This window comes from Aspergillus ruber (assembly GCF_000600275.1).
Source record: "Aspergillus ruber CBS 135680 unplaced genomic scaffold scaffold00002, whole genome shotgun sequence".
NCBI lineage: Eukaryota > Fungi > Ascomycota > Eurotiomycetes > Eurotiales > Aspergillaceae > Aspergillus > Aspergillus ruber.
Window position 1 is genome coordinate 777,316 of NW_024467298.1, and position 20,600 is coordinate 797,915.

Here is a 20,600-nt window from a genome sequence, read left to right on the forward strand (position 1 = left end):
AAACTAAAGAAATGGAATCATGAACCATACATAGCCAGAAAGGCACTGGGATCAGGTCTGAAATATCTCCAGTTGCAAACCAGGCACTGTTCAAAACGTTCCAAGCAAGACGCTAACTCGTCTAGAAAGCAACTTTTCCTCCAACAAAAAGCCATAACCAAATGAGATATGCGTTGGAGCAAGACGACAAAACCACCCTTTAACAATAAAAAGAAAATTTTCGGACCCAATTTTTTTGTGCTCCCAAACGAATTCCAAGTGAAAAAAAAAAAGAAATATCTCCGTTCTCTTTCTGAAACTGATAAGAACAGCGGAAATTTGAAAAAGGAGTAATCATATGCGGTCTCCTCGACTGAAGTTAGAGCATAAGGACCTTTTGTCCATTCAATAGCGCTCGACATCCAGTGAAATATGAAGCGAACACCACATTGAACTCCAAGTCTCCGAACCGTTCATTAGATCGTATGTAAAAGCGACAAAGGCCATAAAAAAATCCGTCGAGTCGATAAGCGTTAGGGGGAATCACGAAAACAGAAAGAAACAAAGATAAAGGACAAAGCTGTCAAAGAAGGCAATTTATAGAAGACCTTCCTCGCCAATGCCAGGGAGGCCAGCCCCGGCAACATTGATATTCTGTCCCTGCATGACGCCTCCGCCAAAGTTGAGACTGCGACAGGCCATGAGCTGAAACTCGGGGTTGCACGGTGGTGAATGCGACTTGTGATATTTGAGGCCGTTCAAGTTCTTATACCGCTTGCCACACACTTCACACCGGTAGGGCTTCTCTTTCTCCATGCCAAGCGATCCGGGGTAAGGCGCCGATGTTTCAGGGTTAACAATCGAGAATGTACCGTCCGCATTGTCATGTAACTGTTGGTTGTTGTGACCATGCTAGGATAAGTTAGTATCGGGGATATATAGCTCTTATGGCATTAGGTATACTTACAGCTTTGTGGTATTTAAGGCCGTTCTGGTTCTTATAAGCCTTTTCGCAGCCAATGACGGGGCATCGGAATGGCTTCGGCTCCTCATTCGGAAGAAGAGCGGTGGTGTCCGGCACCCCGGCTAGCAACTGTTGCTCCCGGATTCGGCGTGCAATGTCACTGTTAGGACCGTACTGTGCTCCGCTGAGTTTGAAGTGCGCGTTAGGAGAGTTGAAACCACCACTGGGGCTGAACAACCGCTTCGCTGGTTCATCGATACAGAGGTCGACCATGTCATTGCTGCTTCCAAATCGCGAGAATTGTGACTGACCCTGGCCCTGGCTATTGGTACCGCCACCATGCATAGTCAAATCGCCAAATCCACCAACTACACTCTCATCGATTTCGGCCGGTGTGCCCGGGGCTGATGAGTCGGGAGTGCTTCGAAATTGTGCATTCTGCAGAGGATTCGCCATCAGAGTTGGCGTGTTGACGGAAGATACTGTGGGGTTATTTTGCAGCGAAAGAGGACGCGCAGAAGAAACCGGGGTACCCGGTTGGGAGCCCTTGAAACCTTGGTTGCCTGGAAGCATGGACAGGTTGAGCTGCGGTCTGTTTGAATCCCCAAATCCACTCTGGTTACCACTCTGTGGTGGAGGCGAAAATAGATTCGACGGCGAATCGCTATCACCCATAGGTTCATCCAGTTCCATGTCATCAATGGTGTCCAGGTCGGGGTGGTGGTGGGATGGTTGAGTATGGCTCAACTTGCGCTGCATATCCATAATCTTGTCAGGCTGCAGACCACGACTCTGGCCATTGTTCTGCTGGTTTTGCTGATGAGCAAGTGCAGCGGCCGCCAATGCAGCCCGGCTTTCACCTTGACTAGGACGGTGACCCTGGTGTGGCGATTTCGTGGCATGGGCTTCTTCGTAATGTTGCAATAAATCATGGAGTGTGGGAAGAGTCACGCCACAGCATGCGAAATCACGCATGAAATTAGCCTCCAATTTCGGCAGGTAAGAAGAAGAGTGAAAAGAAGGCGACTGGAAACCCGTAAAGGGAGAAGTGCCGGTCATAAGGATACTGTAGAGCTCGTTAGCGACATTTCTCTTCTGGAGCTCCTGGATGCGGCCCGCAACCCCGCCAGAAATACAAAGCCAGAGGTACTCACTCATCACGGATCCAGCTGCCAACAGACACTCCACCCCAACTCATACCACCTACTAAGCTTCCAGCCAGCGACTCCCGACGTTGCTTGTCGCGGTTAGACCCGGTAACAGAGATTGGCTTGGTTCCATTTCCCCATTGAGCCGCTGCGGTGTTAAAAGAATCTTTGCGAGGTTGCGGGGCTTTGAAGACGCTGAGACCAACACCGCTGGAATGCGATATGCTGCCCGTGCGTTCACCGTTATTCGCTTTCTGCAGAGCGGAAGTCAAGTTCGACGCCTGCTGCCCGGGCGGGGAGACGGAGGTCTGACGGGTGGCAATGTCAATAGGCGCGGCCGGTCCGGACATGGTGTTGTTGTTCGACGTAGGAGGCGAAAGAAACAAGGGAAAATCTTGGTCTGCGTCAAACTGCGACGAGGACGAGTGAGTCTGAGAGTCGAAGTATGATCGATGATTTGCGGTATCAACGGGTTTTCGAGACCAAAAGGGATCTAAGTAGTCCTTTTCCCTATCAGGTCTGTGGGAAGATGGAACTCCAAAGCCGAGGGGAGTGGTGACGGGAGTCGAGTCTCTAGTCGAAGCACGATCTTGGTCACCGACGGATGGAGAGTGATGAAGGGGAGGAGGGCTTTGCGATCCTGAGGACCCGAGCATCAGAATAATAAAAAAGAGGTAGAAATCAAGTCAAAAAGTAGTGTGTCGAATTTCCCTCGACGGTGGTTTAAAGGGAGTCCACCTTCGGATGTAGTCCCGCTTGGGCTGCGGAAAGCGTGACGGATTCGGGAAAAGTGGCGGAACACACGAACCCGATAGTGGTATGTGAATGAAGAATGTATAGAAACAAAATGAAGAAAGAGAGAGGGAGATATAGAAAGATAAGTGGTGAGAGGGAGAGATGCGATAGAGATGATCGAAGAAGCTCTCCTGGAGATCGATAGAAGTAAAATAATATACCAAGAAGTGACCAGGATTGGTTTCGATTGGGAAAGGCGTCGCGATCCCAGAATATTACCCGTATTATTACCGTACTGCCGATGGAGGCAACAGAGCCGGTTCCGTACTTTACGTTATCATTGATTCATATTGAACCTGAATGCATCCTAGGCCCATTATTATGGCGAACTGCTACTACTTTGCACACCATATAATCTGTTATTGTGAGCCCATTACTCTACAAGAGAGTACCCTTGTATACACATGAGGTCTAATGTCGATGGCAAGGTAAAGGTAGTAGCAGTCAATGATGCAGTTCCAACATGTAAACCGTATCGTACTAGCGGTCTTGTATTTCCATGTACCATTACATTACAGCTAGTCTGTAAAACCGTAATGACCTGCAGACAAGTCACTGACAACGCAGTGAATATCAAAGGATCTTCCTGACTACCTTCCATAGTGAATCCTAACTAAACTTGTTTCTATTCATTTTTCCCGATATTCCTCCTGATAGTGAAAGTACTCACTTCGTGAAGAGTACAATAGAAGGGAATGGCAATGGCCACTCGGGAAGGCATCAATGCCGGGCATCCCGCAAGAGGGGCTGACACATAACTGCTGGCGCACTGCTTTCGAGTCAGTCGTATCCATGGTTCACCATGCACTAGTCTCCATATGGTCGCCGAATCCGTCTCGAGTCTGTTGGGCTAGGGAAAGACTGTCGCTCTACGGAGCACAACCATGGTTGTTCTATGGATTCATCTTAAATATAGAGCCGGGTTTACCCCACAGGGCAGCCTTGCACTTTCAATCCCCCAACGATGCGCACCGCGAGTACGTACTCTGCATCGTTGACGGTTTCTTGATCTTCAGGGACTCCGGATTCACATAACGATGCTACGGTGTTTATAGGTACTCTGTATACTGAGTACACATCCATTGATAAGCACTTATCACTGTATATACAAACTGTGTCCAGCACTAACCATATTTACTTCCATAGCAATGACATCAGGTGGTCAGGCCTTAACACGTGGTTTAATCTTTTTCAAATTCAATTAATATCAACTACGCTGTATAGACAAAAAGTCTGTCCCCTCAGCGCAGAGTATACAGAAACATCTGAGCGGTCTAAACATTCCGTGTACAAACAACCGTCCACCGCTACTACTAGATACTGACCCCATATTGCCTAATTCGTCATGATGCGACTCCAACGACAATCCCCCCTCCTTCTCATCCTGCCCCATCTTCTAGTATCCCCTTTTTTACCTTTTTTACGTGTTCACTCACACGAGATTCGCCGAAACCAAGCGCCTGGTTTTGGGATCACCGATATTCTTGTCTTGGGGAAAAATAAAGTATGTTAGCCTCACCTGCAAGCGAGTGTAGCGATTTTAGCGCGGGCGCTAGAAACACGGCAGAAGCATCGCTTTTTTCCGCAGAAGTTCACCGCCGAACGTGGCTCGGCAGACTTTCTCAGAATACAACGGGTTTCAACAATGGTACCCAATGGACAGCAGAAGACAAAGAATATTGTTGAATAGTATTGATAATTGCCAAGGGAATTCTTTCACCGCCATGATTCTGTTATTTCGTACAGTTTAAAACGCATTCTTGGGAAATGCTGGATTACTGGAAACGGCATAGCATTGGTAAATTGTTACATTGGTCTCTTGGCACATTACCCCAACTATAAAAGCGACAGAAATGTGCTGGTTGTAGGACTATCCTGAATAATACTGCTCCCAGGGGTTAGTAGCTACTGAGAGTTTCAGATCACCTGGTAGTGTTGAATATCTTACAATGTACAGCAATTGCTAGGAATAATGGTCCAATACTCCGTGCCAGACTTGGAACATTTTTAACTGAAGTAGTTCATATCGCTAGCGCGGGAATTGTGAGATTATCCTTCTCACATTCAGATATGGCACTTGCACTTGCATATTGCTGCATATGGTGCCATGGTGAACGTCAGAGAATTCTCAGCATTCTATTCCAATCGGGGCATCCAAGACAACTTTACTCCGGAGAAGCGCCGTGGAATTGCCACAAGTTTAGACCCAAAGAACACGATGTTTTGTGACCTTCCCGGCGTCACCCCGAATTACTCTATATTCTGTTCCATCTAAATGATTGACTTATGACAAGCAATGCGGGTCATGCTCTTAATTTAGCTCATACGTTTAGATGATATTCCTAGTATTGCTACATACACATACAGTTAACGTACTCTCCACTCTTAACATGCCACATGTAGTAGAGTACGCGAGGCACTGCTTGTGAGCATGCGAGGCGAGACAAGCCTGTACTGAACGTTCTGTATGTCTTAGAAATCGGCAGCTCTCGACCGTGGCATCATCCGCTGGTATACGAGGATGTCGACTCCCAGAGTATGCAGCCTCATGCAGCGGCTTACTATGCATGGATCCCGAAGTAACGTACTTTGTATACTGCAATCTACAGGCCACTGCCTGCCGCCCATTTCAAGGTACTTGCATATGCTATGTATGGGGTACATGTCCAATCATGTCGCCCGAGATTCCGGAATTTAAACCTTCTACGTGATGCTTACAGTAGTTCTGGGCAGCCATGGGATCTCATTTACCAATCTCTCAGATGTAGGATGCAGACACGGGATACTCTAGGCTTACTCTGCATGTGCTCTGTATACCATATCAATGCTCCATGCTTCCTCCACTACATTTATCGCGTACGCCGTATGGACTCTGAGTAACTATACACAGATGGATACTGTAAGTACCAGTACTTACTGACAATACTTCGTACCGTACCGGTGGCTTCTAGAAAAGTGAAAAAGGTTCATTTTCGGTGGATTCACCGCTCCACTATTACCCCTCCTCGACTCGTTCGCCTGGGATATCCAGCCAATGATACCTGCCAAATTCTTACGTTACAATTAGTTGCGCCGCTTGTACAGCTCATACTGATTACCGCGTATGCCGCTACGTGCCACTAACGGTCCGGCTGAAGTAACCATGACCTCGTTTTCCACCGCCACAAGTTCATCCCGCCTTGCGCCACAATTAGCTCTTTCTCCATGCTGCAAACGCTGCAAACGCAATCTAATCAGCTGCAGTGGGATTTTTTTTCCCGCCATCTCGGTTTTCACGCAAAATCGGTATTTGATGAGCCATTGCGGTTGAAGCACTAAGAAACAAAACTTGAAATTAGTTTCTCAGCTGAAGGCACTCGTTTGCATTTCCCCAGACAATCAACGCCCTGCTGTTAAAATCAAATTCGTTACCGGGGATAACCATCCAGCGTCATGGCGGACTCCGCACCTGCGCCGACACAGCCGGAAGTAAATAACGATGTTTCCAATCTAGAGGCCACCGCCAAACACGGCCCATCGGATGACGCAGTTGCTTCTGATGCTGCTGAGGGACCGCCTTCGAAAAAAGCGAGGTTGGAAGATGATTCGGCACAGCCCGACGAGCGCGAGCTCGGTCGGAGAAGAGGCATTGCTCCTGTGAAGCCTGAGTATGCTTTGCGCCCGTCGCTTTTGTGAATTGCTGTCAATTAGCCACTCGTTATTCAGCATGAGAGATTAATTTGTGATTTTACGCCAGGTTCGTCGTCCAAACAATCGGAAGAGGTACCCATGCCGCCCAAGTCGCCTCACCGAGCCCTGACGACAACGCCGAAGCCGTGCATCACGATGATCGCGACAATGACAAGAAAGATAAAAAAAAGAAGGCTACCGGTCAGAACACTCATCGCAGCTTTGGGAGATCGACGGATGCAAAGGGTCTCTGCCCAACCCGTATCTTCAACCCCGAATTTGCGCCGCAAGAATGCAAGTTCGCCGACAAGTGCAGATTCGAGCATAACCTGCGGACATACCTGAAAGAACACAAGCGGGAGGATCTTGCGACTTTCAACGGCGTATGTCCGGTCTGGGATGCGAGAGGCAAATGTCAGGCTGGGTGGAAATGTCGCTTCGTTGGTTCGCATATGACTGAGCGGGAAACCGCTGATGGACGGAAAGAACTGGTTCTGGTCGAGGATGAAGAGCGCAAGCAAAAGGCGAGGCCGATTGTCCCGCATGCGACAGAAGATGGCTTCGTCAATGTTATCTCGAGTGAGGATAAGGTTGCGCTGGCGAGAAAGAGGGTCAAGACACCTCGCGCTGATGCGTACTCGAAATGGCTCGACAAGACTGGTCGGGATTTGGAGAAGCAGCTTCATAAGCGTCATCAGGAGGATGGAGAACAAGGAGCGGATGAACAGGCTAAGGAAGCAAAGGAAGAGAATCGGGCACAGTACGCCGAGCAGCCTTTCTTACCGTCGGAAAAGAGACGTCTTTATTTCGGGCCAGAGACTCCAGCTCTGGCTCCCCTGACGACACAGGGCAACCTTCCCTTCCGGAGACTTTGTTCGGAGCTTGGCGCGCAGTTTACCTACTCAGAGATGGCCATGAGCATGCCCTTAATTCAAGGGTCGAAGTCGGAGTGGGCTTTAATGAGGGCCCATGAGTCCGAAATGCTCCCACCAACCATTTCTCCCTCGCAAAGTGTTGTGCAGGGCTATGAACACTCCAAGGACGTCAAGCTCGGTGCCCAAATCGCAGCCAACAAGCCCTGGCAGGCACTGAAGGCTACCGAGGTCCTGGCCAAATACACACCCAACTTGCGTGTCATTGATTTGAACTGCGGTTGTCCCATAGATCTGGTATACCGCGAAGGCGCTGGCTCTGCCTTGCTTGACCACCCTTCAAAGCTGGAGAAGATCCTGCGAGGTATGAACGCAGTTTCTGAACAGATTCCTATTACTGTCAAGATCCGCACTGGAACCCGAGACAACGCCCCTAATGCACAGAAGCTCGTCGAGCGTCTCGTTCTGGGAGGTTACGAATCCAGCTTGCTCGATGTTGGACCTCCTGGTATCGCAGCCGTGACTCTTCACGGACGAAGCAGACAGCAGCGGTACACCAGACTAGCTGACTGGAGCTACATTGCTGAGTGCTCTGCTCTCATCAAGCGATTGAACGAAAGGACAGACGAAGTAACCGACACCATCCGCGAGCCAGATGCGCGGACGCAAGCCAACGGTGGCAAAGTATATTTCCTCGGAAACGGCGATTGCTACTCCCACTTCGACTATGACGACCACATCAACAATGCCGGAGTTGACTCGGTCATGGTTGGCCGCGGAGCTCTCATTAAGCCTTGGCTCTTTGAAGAAATTCAATCCGGCCAGTATCTCGACAAGTCCGCATCTGAACGTTTATCGTATGTGGAGAAGTTTGCGAAATACGGTCTCGAGGCTTGGGGATCGGATGAGTATGGCATTGGCATCACTCGCCGTTTTCTGCTTGAGTGGCTTAGCTTCACTTATCGTTACGTTCCTATCGGGTTGCTTGAGTATCTCCCTCCGAATATCCAGGACAGACCTCCGGTCTGGAGAGGTAGAAATGACCTGGAAACACTTATGGGCAGTGACCATTACATGGACTGGATCAAGATCACGTATGTTTTTTTTTTTTTTTCGAATGTCTAATTGAACAATATTCTAACGAAGACAATAGGGAAATGTTCCTCGGCCCAGCTCACAAGGACTTCAAGTTCGAGCCCAAGCACAAGTCCAATGCCTATGAGGTGGAGGGTTAAAGTGCTAGCAACTAAATGCCACACGAATGAATGCACATATACCATGAATGCACATATACCATAGATAGCATGAAGATCAAGCACAGCCCTGCACTGTAAATTCCAGTAGTTTCTCGGACTCGGTATCACGCGAATACATACTTTTTAGCCGCTGTTATGTCACGTGGCTTGGTAAGCTTAATGACGTCTTCCGCGTAGCAGAGACCAACTCAGCCCCGTCAACGCACAACGTCTCCTTCTCAGCTCCCCGCGTGTGTTTTTCCTTGATTTATTCCAAGGAATTCTTGCTTTAATTGCAGGCTTATTACTCTCGAACTTCTTTTTGTATCTCTTCCAGTGTTTCTCTGTCGTCTCAGTCACGTTCATTGAAATCTCCCCGCAACCGAGTTCAGGCTCCAACGTTCATTTCAAGCTCAGTTAATCGAACCAATTCTTCAAGATTTCCGGGATTTCGCTGCTGAGCACAATGACTCTCTACTACAGTCTCGTGAGTATCTCTATGATAAGCTTACGGCATGATGGTTGTTATGTCGCTGGTCGAGATTACTGCAGCCTCCACGAGGTTCTTTGTAGCGGGCAGATCTATGGCTCTCTTCTGTTCTCAATATCTGTATACTAACCATGGCTATTTGAATAACATAGGTCTTCTGCCTCCTGGTATTTGAGATGGCCGTCTTCATGGGCTTGATCGTCCCTCTTCCCTTCACCATCAAGCGGAAGTTGTTTACCTTCATCTCGGAAAGCCCGGTGGTAGCGAAATTACAATATGGATTAAAGGTGAGCGGGCTTCGACATCGGACTGGTATTTACTGGAGTCTAATAAATTGTGTTAGATAACGTTCATTTTCATCCTAATCCTCTTCATTGACAGCGTCAATCGTGTGTACCGCGTGCAGCTCGAATTGTCGTCTTTCAGCAAAGAGGGTGGTGCTATGGGGTTAGTTCCTTTCCCCCTTCTTCAGATGCGACACTTTTCCTCAATAAGTCTATTTACTGACAATTCACTTTCGTAATAGAGCCGCCGCTCTCGGAACGGACCGCATGGAAGTCCAGGCTCGCAAGTTCTACTCCCAGCGTAACATGTACCTCTGTGGCTTCACGCTTTTCCTCTCCCTGATCCTCAACCGCACCTACACCATGATTCTCGAACTCCTCCGTCTCGAGGACAGGGTCAAGCACCTCCAGGGCGACAAGCAGACTGGCGGCAAGGACTCCGCTCGTCTTGCTAGTGCCGGTGACCTTGGCGAGATTGGCCGTCTTAAGGAGGAGCTCGCTACCAAGGACCGTGACATTGAGACCCTCAAGAAGCAGGCTGATGGATTGGCTCGTGAGTACCACAACCTGGGCGACAAAGTCTCCGACAAGCCTGAGGGACCTAAGAAGGATCTGTAAATTTCAGCGAGTCACTGTTGAAAACTTGGTCATAGGTTGTGCTATGAAATTTACGACGTGACGGTTGGTATTTCAAATGCTTCGAAGAATGTGTGGATGTGTTTGCATTTAGCACTATGGTGAACATTTGTACAACGGATCTTCGGCTTTTCGGGCTGCGGGTTGACGGATGGGTGTTTTAAGGGATTATATTTGCCAGGGTATACGAACACAAATACTTCACTTGGCATATGGTATCACTGTGAGCCTTTATTTCGGTATGAAAAAATGTATTTATCCTGTTTTATTTCACTCAAATTTTACTACGCCAAATATGCAAAGCAATTCATCATTCGTAAACATAATCAAACAAGAAACGTCCAGAAACTAGGAAACACAAGTTCCTCCTCAAAAATCCGGCGCACCTGAGCAAGAACAAACCGCTCAACCTTGCCAACATTTTTCAGAACCTGTTTCCCATCTTCTTTGCGGCCGATTTCACTCTCAACCCGAATCTCCTGAAGCAAACCACCCTGCCGTTTCTGCGCGGAGGATGTAGTGTTATGGGTATCCAGGCCTAGGCCGGCACTGGTATTGCTGGCAGCAGAGTTACTGCTGTCCCCTTGTTTCTGCTGTTCTTCAGACCCAAGTAACGCATCCGCATCCTCAGCAGACAAGAAACAGAAATGCACGCGTTTGCGAATATACGCGATCACCGCAACGCCATCGAACGTTATGCCCGTAACGTTAAGTTTTAGCGGGAGCCCTACGAAGCTGGGCATGGGGTAGTCGAGGAGGATCTCAGCGGTTAGGGATAGACGAACGTCACCTGCGTATTTGGCGTGGCAGAGGACTTGGAAGTCTTCGGGTTTCCGCTCGCGCATACGCGGGGGTGGACGGAGGGGGATTTGAGGTGGTGGTTGTTGGTGGTTTTGTTGGTGGGTTGCAGAAGGGGGGTCGCCTAGGTGAGGGCTTGTACCGGGGCTGGGGATGATGGGGTCGTCTGGTCCGTTGTTGGGGTTATCCTTGTTCGCGGCGGTAGGATGAGAGGCTGTTGATAGTCGGGAAGCGGAGTCAAGATCGGCTTCTAGCTGTTGTTGCTGCTGTTGCTGCTGCTGTTGACGCTGCTGCTGCTGCTGGAGGAGCTGATGTTGCTGCATTGCTGCGTGAGGGTATGCCAGTACAGACGGTTTCTCCAGTCGCATTCTGCTCGCCGGCCCGATACCAGAGTCTGACCAGCCATTGGCAAATGGCGAACCGCCTGCCACCGCAGCTAGAGGAGTTTGTGTCCCAGACAACGCACCTAGTGACATGAGATGATAACCCAGTGTCGACGTCCCAACAGGTAAGCCCGGTGTGCCCGCGGCGCGAGGCAGGAAATGCGAATTGAGGTGCTCAATAGGCGACCGCAAAGCCGACGGATAATCATAATGATGCCCAGGTTCATCGAAGGGATCCCGCAATTGCTGGTTATTCATCGCCATCCCGTCATGGAACGAAGGAGGCCCCGTCCCGGGCCATTGACTCTCGTCATCGTGAGTGGTGTTGCTGCCATGCTCCGACACTAATTCCTCTGACACCTCTGATATCTCATCATCATCGTCCTCTTCGTAGAAGTCCGTAAACGGTTCACAGAAATCTTTTATCTCGAGGTCTGGAGGGATTGTCCCGAAATCGAAGGAATGGACGTGTACCGAACGGATGAAGCGTGGGAGGGCCACCTGCTGGAATTTGTCGTGGATAAAGGAGCGGATGCGCTCGGCCAGAGCCTCCCCGTCCGGTCCAGAGGTGGCTGTCTCCCAGTTGACGTCGATGGACATTACATGTGCCGCAGAATTCGTCGATTGTGAAGAAGTTGACTGTAATGGATGACGATCGGTGAGGGTTGGTGATCTACCGACAAATCAAAGGCCTATCACATGACTTGATCACGTGTATGAGAGCCATTGTTCGACGTCACTTCCTGGAGATAAATGGAGATAAGATGCGGTTATGTCACATGACCCTTTGAGCACGTTCCTGAAACGGATAAACGAATAAGGCGGTTAACTCCGAGTCGGGGAAGTCGGGGAGTCGATTATCCGGACTGCACGAGGCTATATATGAAGAGGAAATTTAGATTACACGGAGGGTGACATTGATATCCATAGACACCATAGATGGTAGAATGAGTGCTTGGCTACCTAAACGAGTGTGTACGTCCGTATATGAGAGATCTGTCGGCCTCGGTAATCGGACCAACTATTAATCCACCTCGACTTTCATCAGTACGGAAATCTATCAGGTCCGGGGCATTTACACTGATATTGGAGATCGTTATCGAATGATGCAGACCGTTTACCTGCTACGAACCCGCCGCTCAGCTCGACTGCGTTTCTCTTCGCTCCTTCCTCTTGTATATCAAAGTTCAAATCAATGCCCCTGAAATGACTACTCATCAACATGAGCTCCTCAAGTCGTCAAAGGTCTAGATCTAGCAAGCGTTTTCAATGCCCACTGTGTAGCAAATTCTACACCACGCTGGAACATCTTGCCGTGAGCCCCCTCTTTGATTTAACGAGGCCTTGTCACTAATTCAACATAGAGACACGAGAGAACCCGTGAGTATTCTGCTCATATACCAGGAATCGGTATCTACAAATACTAAGAGTGGTAGACGCCAATTTCAAACCTTTTCAATGCAAAGTGTGCGGTAAATGCTTTGGCCGTCAAGATGTCCTGGGAAGGCATACGAGACTGCATACGGCTGCTGTTCCTTCTCGGACAGAGTCATCTATGGCGGATATTACACGGTCCTCGATAGACAAAACTCGGCTACCTACGCCATTGAATCAGTCGATAGCCAGTGCTGAGTTGTTTGATCAGCCAGAAGTAGAAAATATGAATGCACTCCTAGACTCACCCGATGACCTTCTTGAATGGCTTATGCCTGATTTCGGCTCATCGTCAGCTCTTCCGCTGCCATTCATGGAGGATCATACTTATCAACCGTTTGCACAGACGTCCGATCTGTCTGATGAGACTGACGCCACCAAGCAAGCACAACGCACACCGGGAAAGATGGCTGTACACCAGATTTATACATTGATCGATGACCTGTCTAAAAGACTGAATTCTGATCTGCAAAACGCTGGTTTCACATCTGCCTTTCTTGATACTTGCTTACAGGAGTTCCTTAGTCGAACTTTGCCGTCTTTTCCAGTCATTCATGAGCCCACTTTCAACCCTCGCGAGATTATACCTCCCTTACTGCTGACCATGGCTGCACTTGGATCTCTGTTTGTCTGTCTACCGGGCTCCGTTGAAAAGGGAGAGATTCTTTGGAGATTGGGTCACACTGCAGTTGCGACATCTTGGAATACCCTGCTCGGCCTAAGAGGGCCTCGTGACAGTTGTGATGGGATCCAAGTCGTCCTCACAGCTCTTCTTGGTCAGAGTTACGCACTTTTGTCCGGGAATCCAAATATACGTACTACCGCCCTAGTTGTCCACGGCCTTGGCTTCTACTGGGCGAGGACCTGTGGTATGTATGTAGTAAAAGATACTCAAGTGGACGATGTCCCCGGACTGAATGCACCCCAGTCGGAAAAAGAATCTGCGTGGAAGATGTGGGTAGCTGCAGAGGTCCAACGGCGAGCCCTACTCGGCCATTACATTCTGGATGGGCTGATATCCCAGGCATCTGCATCACCCGCTAGTGCGCGCCATTTGATCAACCCCCTTGACACGACGTTTTCTGACACCGCATTTGCTGCCAGAACAGCTGACGAATGGATTCTGGAGATGGCACACTCAACCGCCGTTCAGATACCATTTTCATCAGTCTTTGCTTCTGTATTTTCAAATGACTACCCTTCCAAGCCCATATGTCTGTCAAAATTCTCAACAATCGTCGTCATAGAGGGCCTACAATCTCTCGTCTCTGATCTTTACGAAATCACAGGTCCTACATTCGGGACTATACCTGCCACGCAGATCATCCATGCCCTTCTCAGCCTCTATGAAAGCAACCCCACGAAGCTTCTAATACAAAATTATAACGACGACCACCTACAGCTCTCGATTCGCTGGCACACAGTCTGTCTCGAACTTGCAGTCTCATCTACCACCCTCTACCATCAACTGTGCGAAACCTACAAACTTCCTCGCGTATTCGGTGAGCGCACTAGTACCAACAGACCAGCCAACCATCGTAATTTTGATTTGACTCATTGGGCAATGAGCGCAGATGCGCTCCGCGCCGTCTTGCACGCAACAGCTATTATACGCCTCTTAAACGACATCCCTTTCTCACGATCCCATGCAATTCATATCCCCGCTGCTATATTTGCATCTACAATGGTTCTCGGAAGCGTGTATCTTGTGCACGGTGAAATCATCCATCTTCCCGAGAGCTTTCAGTGGCGGGATGTCTGGGCCGATATTCTGGCTGCTGGTTCTGGTAGTGGGGACATGCAATACCAGAGTCAATATCCCGGCTTGAAAATGGACTTCCAAAGCACTTTGCAGTACCTGCATGGAAAGGGAAATGGAAAGGTTTCGACACTTCGGGTACTCAATGAGATCAACTTCCTTCATACGGGCTTGGAAACTATTGTCTCTCCGTGGGGTGTGTCGAAGCAAATGAGGGAGGTTATTCAATGTCTTGCTGTTGTTTTACATGAGCGTTGATCTCGGTCATGCTTTTGTCTCTTGCTTTCGAGGGAGAAAAGGGTGAGTTATTTGATACGAAGAGTATTATTTTGGGAATTTGCATATATGTACATTTAGAATTAAATAATAATTTTATAGCCATTATCCACAGCATATTTTCCCATTCGAGAAATGCAAAGTCCCTTGTCTCGATCATTCTGCGCAGTCAGATCCCAATTCATGCCAGCATTTCCCTCCAACTACTGGAAAACCTGACTTTGTGGGACCTGACGCTGAACAATTGATCTCGAATTTTGAGCATGGACACCAAGAGCCCAGACCACTCTCAACCATCAGCCTGTAAGTCAAACACAAAAACACCCAAATCTCTTTCACAGAAAATTCTTCCCTTCAGCAGGCTGGGCCAAAAGAATCTTGGACACCACAATATCAGCTTTATCGTCTTCCCCAGAAGTCGGCTCAGCAGTTCTTTTTCGGAATTTCAAGGAGTCGTGCGAGTGAGATTCCCACCGTGCAGCCCGTCGTTGCTCCATTCTTGTAGCAAATCTGGCCACCTTGTGAGTCGCAGCAGCCCACAATCCCTTATGTTCCAGTGAAGTCCTGGGACAGACTTTCTGCTATAGTAGCGAACACTGCCAGAGATTCAAAGTTAATCCAGTCTCCATTTTAAGCAGTTCAGTCATCATTGAGGTGAATTAGAGTGAAGTCGCTTTGCTATCGATTTCTGTTTGAACCGATGTGGCCATGTTCAATCACCCCAAATGGATCCTCCCTCTTGGCTGGTGAACCATCAGAGGCTCCATTTTCAAGGGCTTTGAAATAATAGCTGCGAGCACCCAGGTCAGAGAATCAAGACTACTTGGTGTAATCACTTGTGACTCGTTCCTGTCCTTATACGGCAACTCATGGTATGTCATCAAGGCATACAGTTCATTTTCATTATCTGACGTTGCGAGGAAAATAGCAATTGATCCCTTGGGTCCATCATTCATCAGAGAGATCGATTGCCCGTGGGAAAATAATCCTCGCTCCTGGACCGTACGAGGGTTTTTGTTCATCTCCAGCCAGGCTTTCCGCTTACTGCTCTCAACAACATCAAGTCCCTATATAATGAGCTCAGTGGCTCTGGTCACATTGGTAATCGTATGCTTCAATCTGGCCCTTGTGATTACGACTGGTGTAGCCTGATCGTGGATGATGATCCAATGTTGGTAAATTGTCAGCATCGATGTAGAGGCAGGTCGCAGAAATGTACAGGTTTGGGCCAACCGAATTGGCGTCGCGTGTCGACAATTGCTCTCGCTATTCTTTTACCACATAGGGAATATAGGATATGATCGACGTTATGGTAAGGTTCTGTAAAGGCTTTTTTCCCTTCGGAGGGCAGGATCTTCAGCTCGGTAATGTTAGGACTATTGAGGGTCGAAACTTATAGTCGCGGTATCTGATAAATAGGGACAGCAGCTACCAAATCGCACAAGTTGCATACTCGCAACGCACCGGACTTTGTAACCTCTCAGGCCGTCGATCACTGTTATGGAGTCCCAGAGTCTAGGGCTAGGCATCGATGCATAATCCAGGAATACCTGAATACCCCATTCCAGCAGCATCTTCATTGTGCTAAAGTACAATCCAAGCAGGCTGCTAGAATAAGGTGTGTTGGAATACCCAGGCAACGCCTCGATTGCCAGTTCTGATTCCTGGACATCCATGGTGGTAATTGATGGTCCAGAAAGCAATAACGCCCGGTAACATACACTCTGTGAGTTCTGTTGAGAAACACTGATCAAGGCTCAACCATACTATGTGGTTATAACCCACCAGAAATCTAGCCTTCCAATTTATTACCCAAGAGGAAAAGTCTGTACAGAGCTTTCCGAGCAAAGTGGCCAAAGTCACAGAGTTTCTCTAGCGAGTAAGTGCAGCATGGGAAGCTGTAGCCATGCGATGTCGATTTGCTCGCCACAACCTTCAATCGCTGCTTATCATGGATTTCCATCATCACGGTGACACGTATTCTGACCTTACTTGGCAATGACGATCATCAGGGCTAGTGTCACGATAATGAATAAGGTTATCAAAGCTCGACAGTACCCTCACTATTATACTTCATGGTTTATGAAGACATCCTACAATTATACACCAACACGTATACGTGTAAACCCTGCTCATCATGTCACATAATAGTGGAAGCCCTATATTCACCTCCTCTTTTTCCAGGATTACACAATTGTACTTTTGTTTAACCATCACATTCGTGCGTCGTTTACCCGACGTTCTTTCGTAGCTGCATCGATCACTAACATAGCCGACGGGATTTTGGCGAAGAATATAAGCCAATTCCTGCCATCTAGAAGCAGACCCGCTTGTCCAACATCCCCACAAAACTAAGAGACAAAAAGGTCCGTTACTGTACTTCTTGTGCCATTATAATCAGCCACTGAGCAAGACCCCTATGCGCCACGAGCGCCTCCACTCTGGATCTGCTGTCCAAAGTCCCCTTAATCTGACCGTTGACGTGCATTTGAAGATTCTCCCAGTGTTTCTCGGAATCAAGGTTAACCCACCTCAGTTCGCTCTGAGGAAGACCTCCTGCAGCTACTAGTCTACTTTGACACCAATCTCCAGAAGTATGCGATGCTTGACTGCGTGCTGAGAGTGTACCTGGAATTCCCGGTGATTGGGTTCCTAGTACAAAAGGCAGAGTTGCCGTGAGTGTCACGGAGCGCGAGAGCTCACCAGCGGCGTGAGATGTTTTGACTACTTTGGCCTGCTTGAATATAGGGCAGGAACCTCCTTCGCACACACTAGATAGCGCAGCGCTAGCAGACCCAGCTTTTTCTTTTCCTTCTCCATGATAGTATTCCGCTAGATAATCTATTAATAGACCCATATTGTTCGAGGCCGTCACAATCAACCTAAAATCTTTGTGGCAACTACACAGTTGTGGAATGGGCATTGAACAACACGCAGTATGATGTCGCTACTGGCTCGCTAACCCTGATCAACATATCCCAACAAGACCGTTAGCTAATGCAGAAGAAAGAAAGAACAATAAAAAAAAGGAATGAAGAATTCGTTTCAGAATAATCAAACCACGCGAAGTCAAAATTTAAGGATTAGTATAGCAGGGTCAAAGACAGAGAAATGACCATGAGGCGGTAGCAGCATGCTCTGAAACCACGAGGCCGGCGATGGCCACCACGAGAACTATACATAATAGGTTTTCTTTGTTTTCGGGCACGCGGGGTTTTTTTTTTTTTTCTCTTTTTTTTCTCTTTTTTTTCTCTTTTTTCTTTTTTGAGCATCCTCCGTTTCTATATTCCAACCCGCGGAAACGTTAATTGAGGCATTTATTGGGGAGCTTGCAGCTGAGCTGCAGGGGTTGCATTAGTTAGCGTCGTGGCATGCCGTGGGTAAACAAAGAAACACGTTGTGATGGAAGCGTAGACTGTGTAGTAGTAAACGCTTGATGTTTTGAGAACATTGGGTGGTGTTTAGCTGATAAGAAATTGGGCTGACATATTCGTTCCCTGGAGCTGAAACGTTTCGTTGGATTCTGTCAATCCTTTTGTTCTAGAATGTGGCTAGTTAGTACGCAAGCTTCCAGAACTGGGCCAGTGTGGCGTTTGGTCTTCGACTATTGTTCGTGTTCGTGTTTGAGAAATATGGCTATGGAAATGTTGGAGATGGGGTATATGTCGCGATATCAAATTTCGTAATAATGCTAAGTACACATAAACACGATTCTACATAACTTCCTCTAAATCATGGTATGGAAAGAAATAAAAAGCACAGTAATTTCATTGGTAATGTAACACAAAGGCACAAACTAGGGCACAATAAAAGCATGCAACAATGACATAACATAACAAAAAAGCGCATATAGTGTTGAAATGACGCTTGAGAAACAATGGAAATAATGGCAATGTAAGCTTCCTTAGACACCATATAGATGCATCCTCAACAATCAAATCCCATGATATCAATATCGCAGTTCAAGCCGCAAAACCAGATGTGAGAATCGAGAAGTCATTTCGTGTAGGATCTTCGCAGGCTCGCACGTCGTGATCGACACGATATCCATAGTAGTTTAACCTTGTACACTGGATCGCCCGCCAATTCTCCTAGAATCTATATATCCGTTAGTACTCGGCTTTACCACCCCGGAGATATGCTATAACCCACCCTGTACACTCATTGTACTGGAAATGTTTAGCCCCCGTGCTTAGGGCAGTTGTAGCCCTCCCGGCGGCGGGGTTGTTGCCGAATGCCGGGGCATGTTGATGTGCCCCGGTGTGCGCAGTGGACCACGCCGACTTCCTGAATGGCACAACCACAGTCGTATTTGATAACGTAGACCGAACACATTTTGGATATTTTCGAAGAAGGATCGGAGAGGAAGGTTCGTTTTATTTTAAGAAAAAAAAAATTTTTTTTGAGAGTTTTTGAAATGGATTGGTCGAGACGGCGATCCTCGCGAACAAAGGATTTAGTCAAGGATGCCAGAAAGGGTGAAGCAACGGACTCGAGCGCTTTTCTTTGGATGAAAGAAGAGGTAGAGACCAGAGAGAAGAATTGATGATGATGGAGAGAGGATGAGTGCAAGAGGGATCTGGAACGTTTATATAACTTTTGCCTCTGTGGTTAACTGACTGCGGTCAAAGAACTGTGCCGCAACGGCGCCGCTATACTGGGCAACAACATCAATCACACTCCATGATGATGCATCTCCCACCCCTCCCAATTTCCCTCCTTTATTCTTTCTTTCTTTCTTTCTTTTTCGTTCGCTTCTCTCCGAAGGGGCGGCGTAGTAGTTGGTGCCTGTTTGGTTCTACATCTCGCCTCGCCGTGTCCCCAACATAATGGGGGAACTACCAACAAAGGCTTACTTTTTCCGAGGGATAAAAAAAAAATTTACTGCACCTGATCTTTCCAACACCGAGCAGGTTTTGCGGATCACAATGGAAAAGCATGCGGCCAGGGATGTTAAGGGACCCCCGAGTCAGGCCAATAAGGGCGTATGTTTTATCTAAACCGTTGATATAAGGCAGGCAACAGTGGCAGTTATGGCAAGGCATTAACAACCTTGGTAAGTAAGGGGGAGAGGGGAACTTTGACATCATGTTGGTGACATCCACGGCCCATCTATGTGCATGCAAGTGTAGTCACACTGGGCCAGTAAGGGAAACCAACAGCCGCATTTATCAAATCAGTGATTGCCGCAAACCAACATTGTCCATCCTTCTCTGCGGGTGATTCCGCAGTCGAGAACCGCACTCTCCGAATGCGTCATGCAACAGTAGGAAGTGACCAGTGGCAGTAGAGATTAGACCCTGTCCAGCGTCCTAGCCCCTATGATGTGTGCCATGTTGCCTTGACGGCATCTAGCCATCAATCCGATAGCGTTTTGTTATATCAACGCCGCAAGAACGTGCCAATCTCGTTCCTCGATATAGCAACGACCGGAGAAAGCCGTGTAGTATGTGACGGATGAGCCATCATCTGCTGTGATGAAAGGTTGCATACACTGCGCCTTTTCCATCCTTCTGTTGGTATTTGTCCCACATCAACATCCTCAGCGGACTCTTGGTGGTCAGCAAGATACGGGAGACGGGAGGATTCGGGACGGGAAGATCAATCCATTGCGCATGTTTACGCCTGAGTAAACTCTCTTGCTCTGTTCTCGCCCTTTGCAAATTGTCAGGAATGAGCCTGACTCATGGCGCGGTTTGATATCTGCAAATTGAATGAACTGCAGAGACGACAAACTTGTGGGCGCAGAATGACTTGTGTAGGTAACTCGCACTAAAATTCACAGCGTTCATTCACACTTGACAGGACACATGAACGCCAAATCCACAGCAGGAATGAACTAAGGCAGTGACCACCTCCAGCGCCGCAAAACAAAGCA

At 48.1% G+C, this 20,600-nt stretch overlaps 6 protein-coding genes across 6 annotated transcripts; 4 read left to right on the forward strand and 2 right to left on the reverse strand.

Moving 5' to 3' along the window:
- Positions 1-576: 576 nt before the first annotated feature.
- Positions 577-2,747, reverse strand: EURHEDRAFT_512336 (zinc-coordinating transcription factor SFP1; the record flags this gene model as incomplete). The annotated part of the gene is made up of 3 exons (XM_040786060.1): positions 577-891; positions 947-2,009; positions 2,098-2,747. The coding sequence occupies 3 exons, from the start codon at positions 2,745-2,747 to the stop codon at positions 577-579; spliced, it is 2,028 nt and encodes a 675-aa protein (XP_040642732.1).
- Positions 2,748-4,919: 2,172 nt separating this feature from the next.
- On the forward strand, positions 4,920-5,151 carry EURHEDRAFT_125112 (uncharacterized protein). Its single transcript, XM_040777724.1, has one exon. The coding sequence runs from the start codon at positions 4,957-4,959 to the stop codon at positions 5,113-5,115; it is 159 nt and encodes a 52-aa protein (XP_040642733.1). The 5' UTR covers positions 4,920-4,956; the 3' UTR covers positions 5,116-5,151.
- Positions 5,152-6,138: 987 nt separating this feature from the next.
- Positions 6,139-8,815, forward strand: dus3 (tRNA dihydrouridine synthase DUS3). Its single transcript, XM_040785306.1, has 3 exons — positions 6,139-6,533; positions 6,623-8,521; positions 8,581-8,815. The coding sequence occupies exons 1-3, from the start codon at positions 6,319-6,321 to the stop codon at positions 8,660-8,662; spliced, it is 2,196 nt and encodes a 731-aa protein (XP_040642734.1). The 5' UTR covers positions 6,139-6,318; the 3' UTR covers positions 8,663-8,815.
- Positions 8,816-8,878: 63 nt separating this feature from the next.
- Positions 8,879-10,378, forward strand: EURHEDRAFT_408292 (putative BAP31 domain protein). Its single transcript, XM_040780792.1, has 4 exons — positions 8,879-9,149; positions 9,305-9,439; positions 9,496-9,599; positions 9,679-10,378. The coding sequence occupies exons 1-4, from the start codon at positions 9,129-9,131 to the stop codon at positions 10,052-10,054; spliced, it is 636 nt and encodes a 211-aa protein (XP_040642735.1). The 5' UTR covers positions 8,879-9,128; the 3' UTR covers positions 10,055-10,378.
- Positions 10,379-10,398: 20 nt separating this feature from the next.
- On the reverse strand, positions 10,399-11,853 carry mdm12 (ERMES complex subunit MDM12; the record flags this gene model as incomplete). The annotated part of the gene is made up of 2 exons (XM_040783606.1): positions 10,399-11,136; positions 11,218-11,853. The coding sequence occupies 2 exons, from the start codon at positions 11,851-11,853 to the stop codon at positions 10,399-10,401; spliced, it is 1,374 nt and encodes a 457-aa protein (XP_040642736.1).
- Positions 11,854-12,174: 321 nt separating this feature from the next.
- On the forward strand, positions 12,175-15,375 carry EURHEDRAFT_528057 (uncharacterized protein; the record flags this gene model as incomplete). Its single annotated transcript, XM_040787040.1, has 7 exons — positions 12,175-12,568; positions 12,618-12,633; positions 12,690-14,443; positions 14,479-14,498; positions 14,533-14,675; positions 15,000-15,025; positions 15,361-15,375. Exons 1-7 carry the CDS (start codon positions 12,476-12,478, stop codon positions 15,373-15,375), a joined length of 2,067 nt encoding a protein of 688 aa, XP_040642737.1. The 5' UTR covers positions 12,175-12,475.
- Between the last annotated feature and the right edge of the window lie 5,225 nt (positions 15,376-20,600).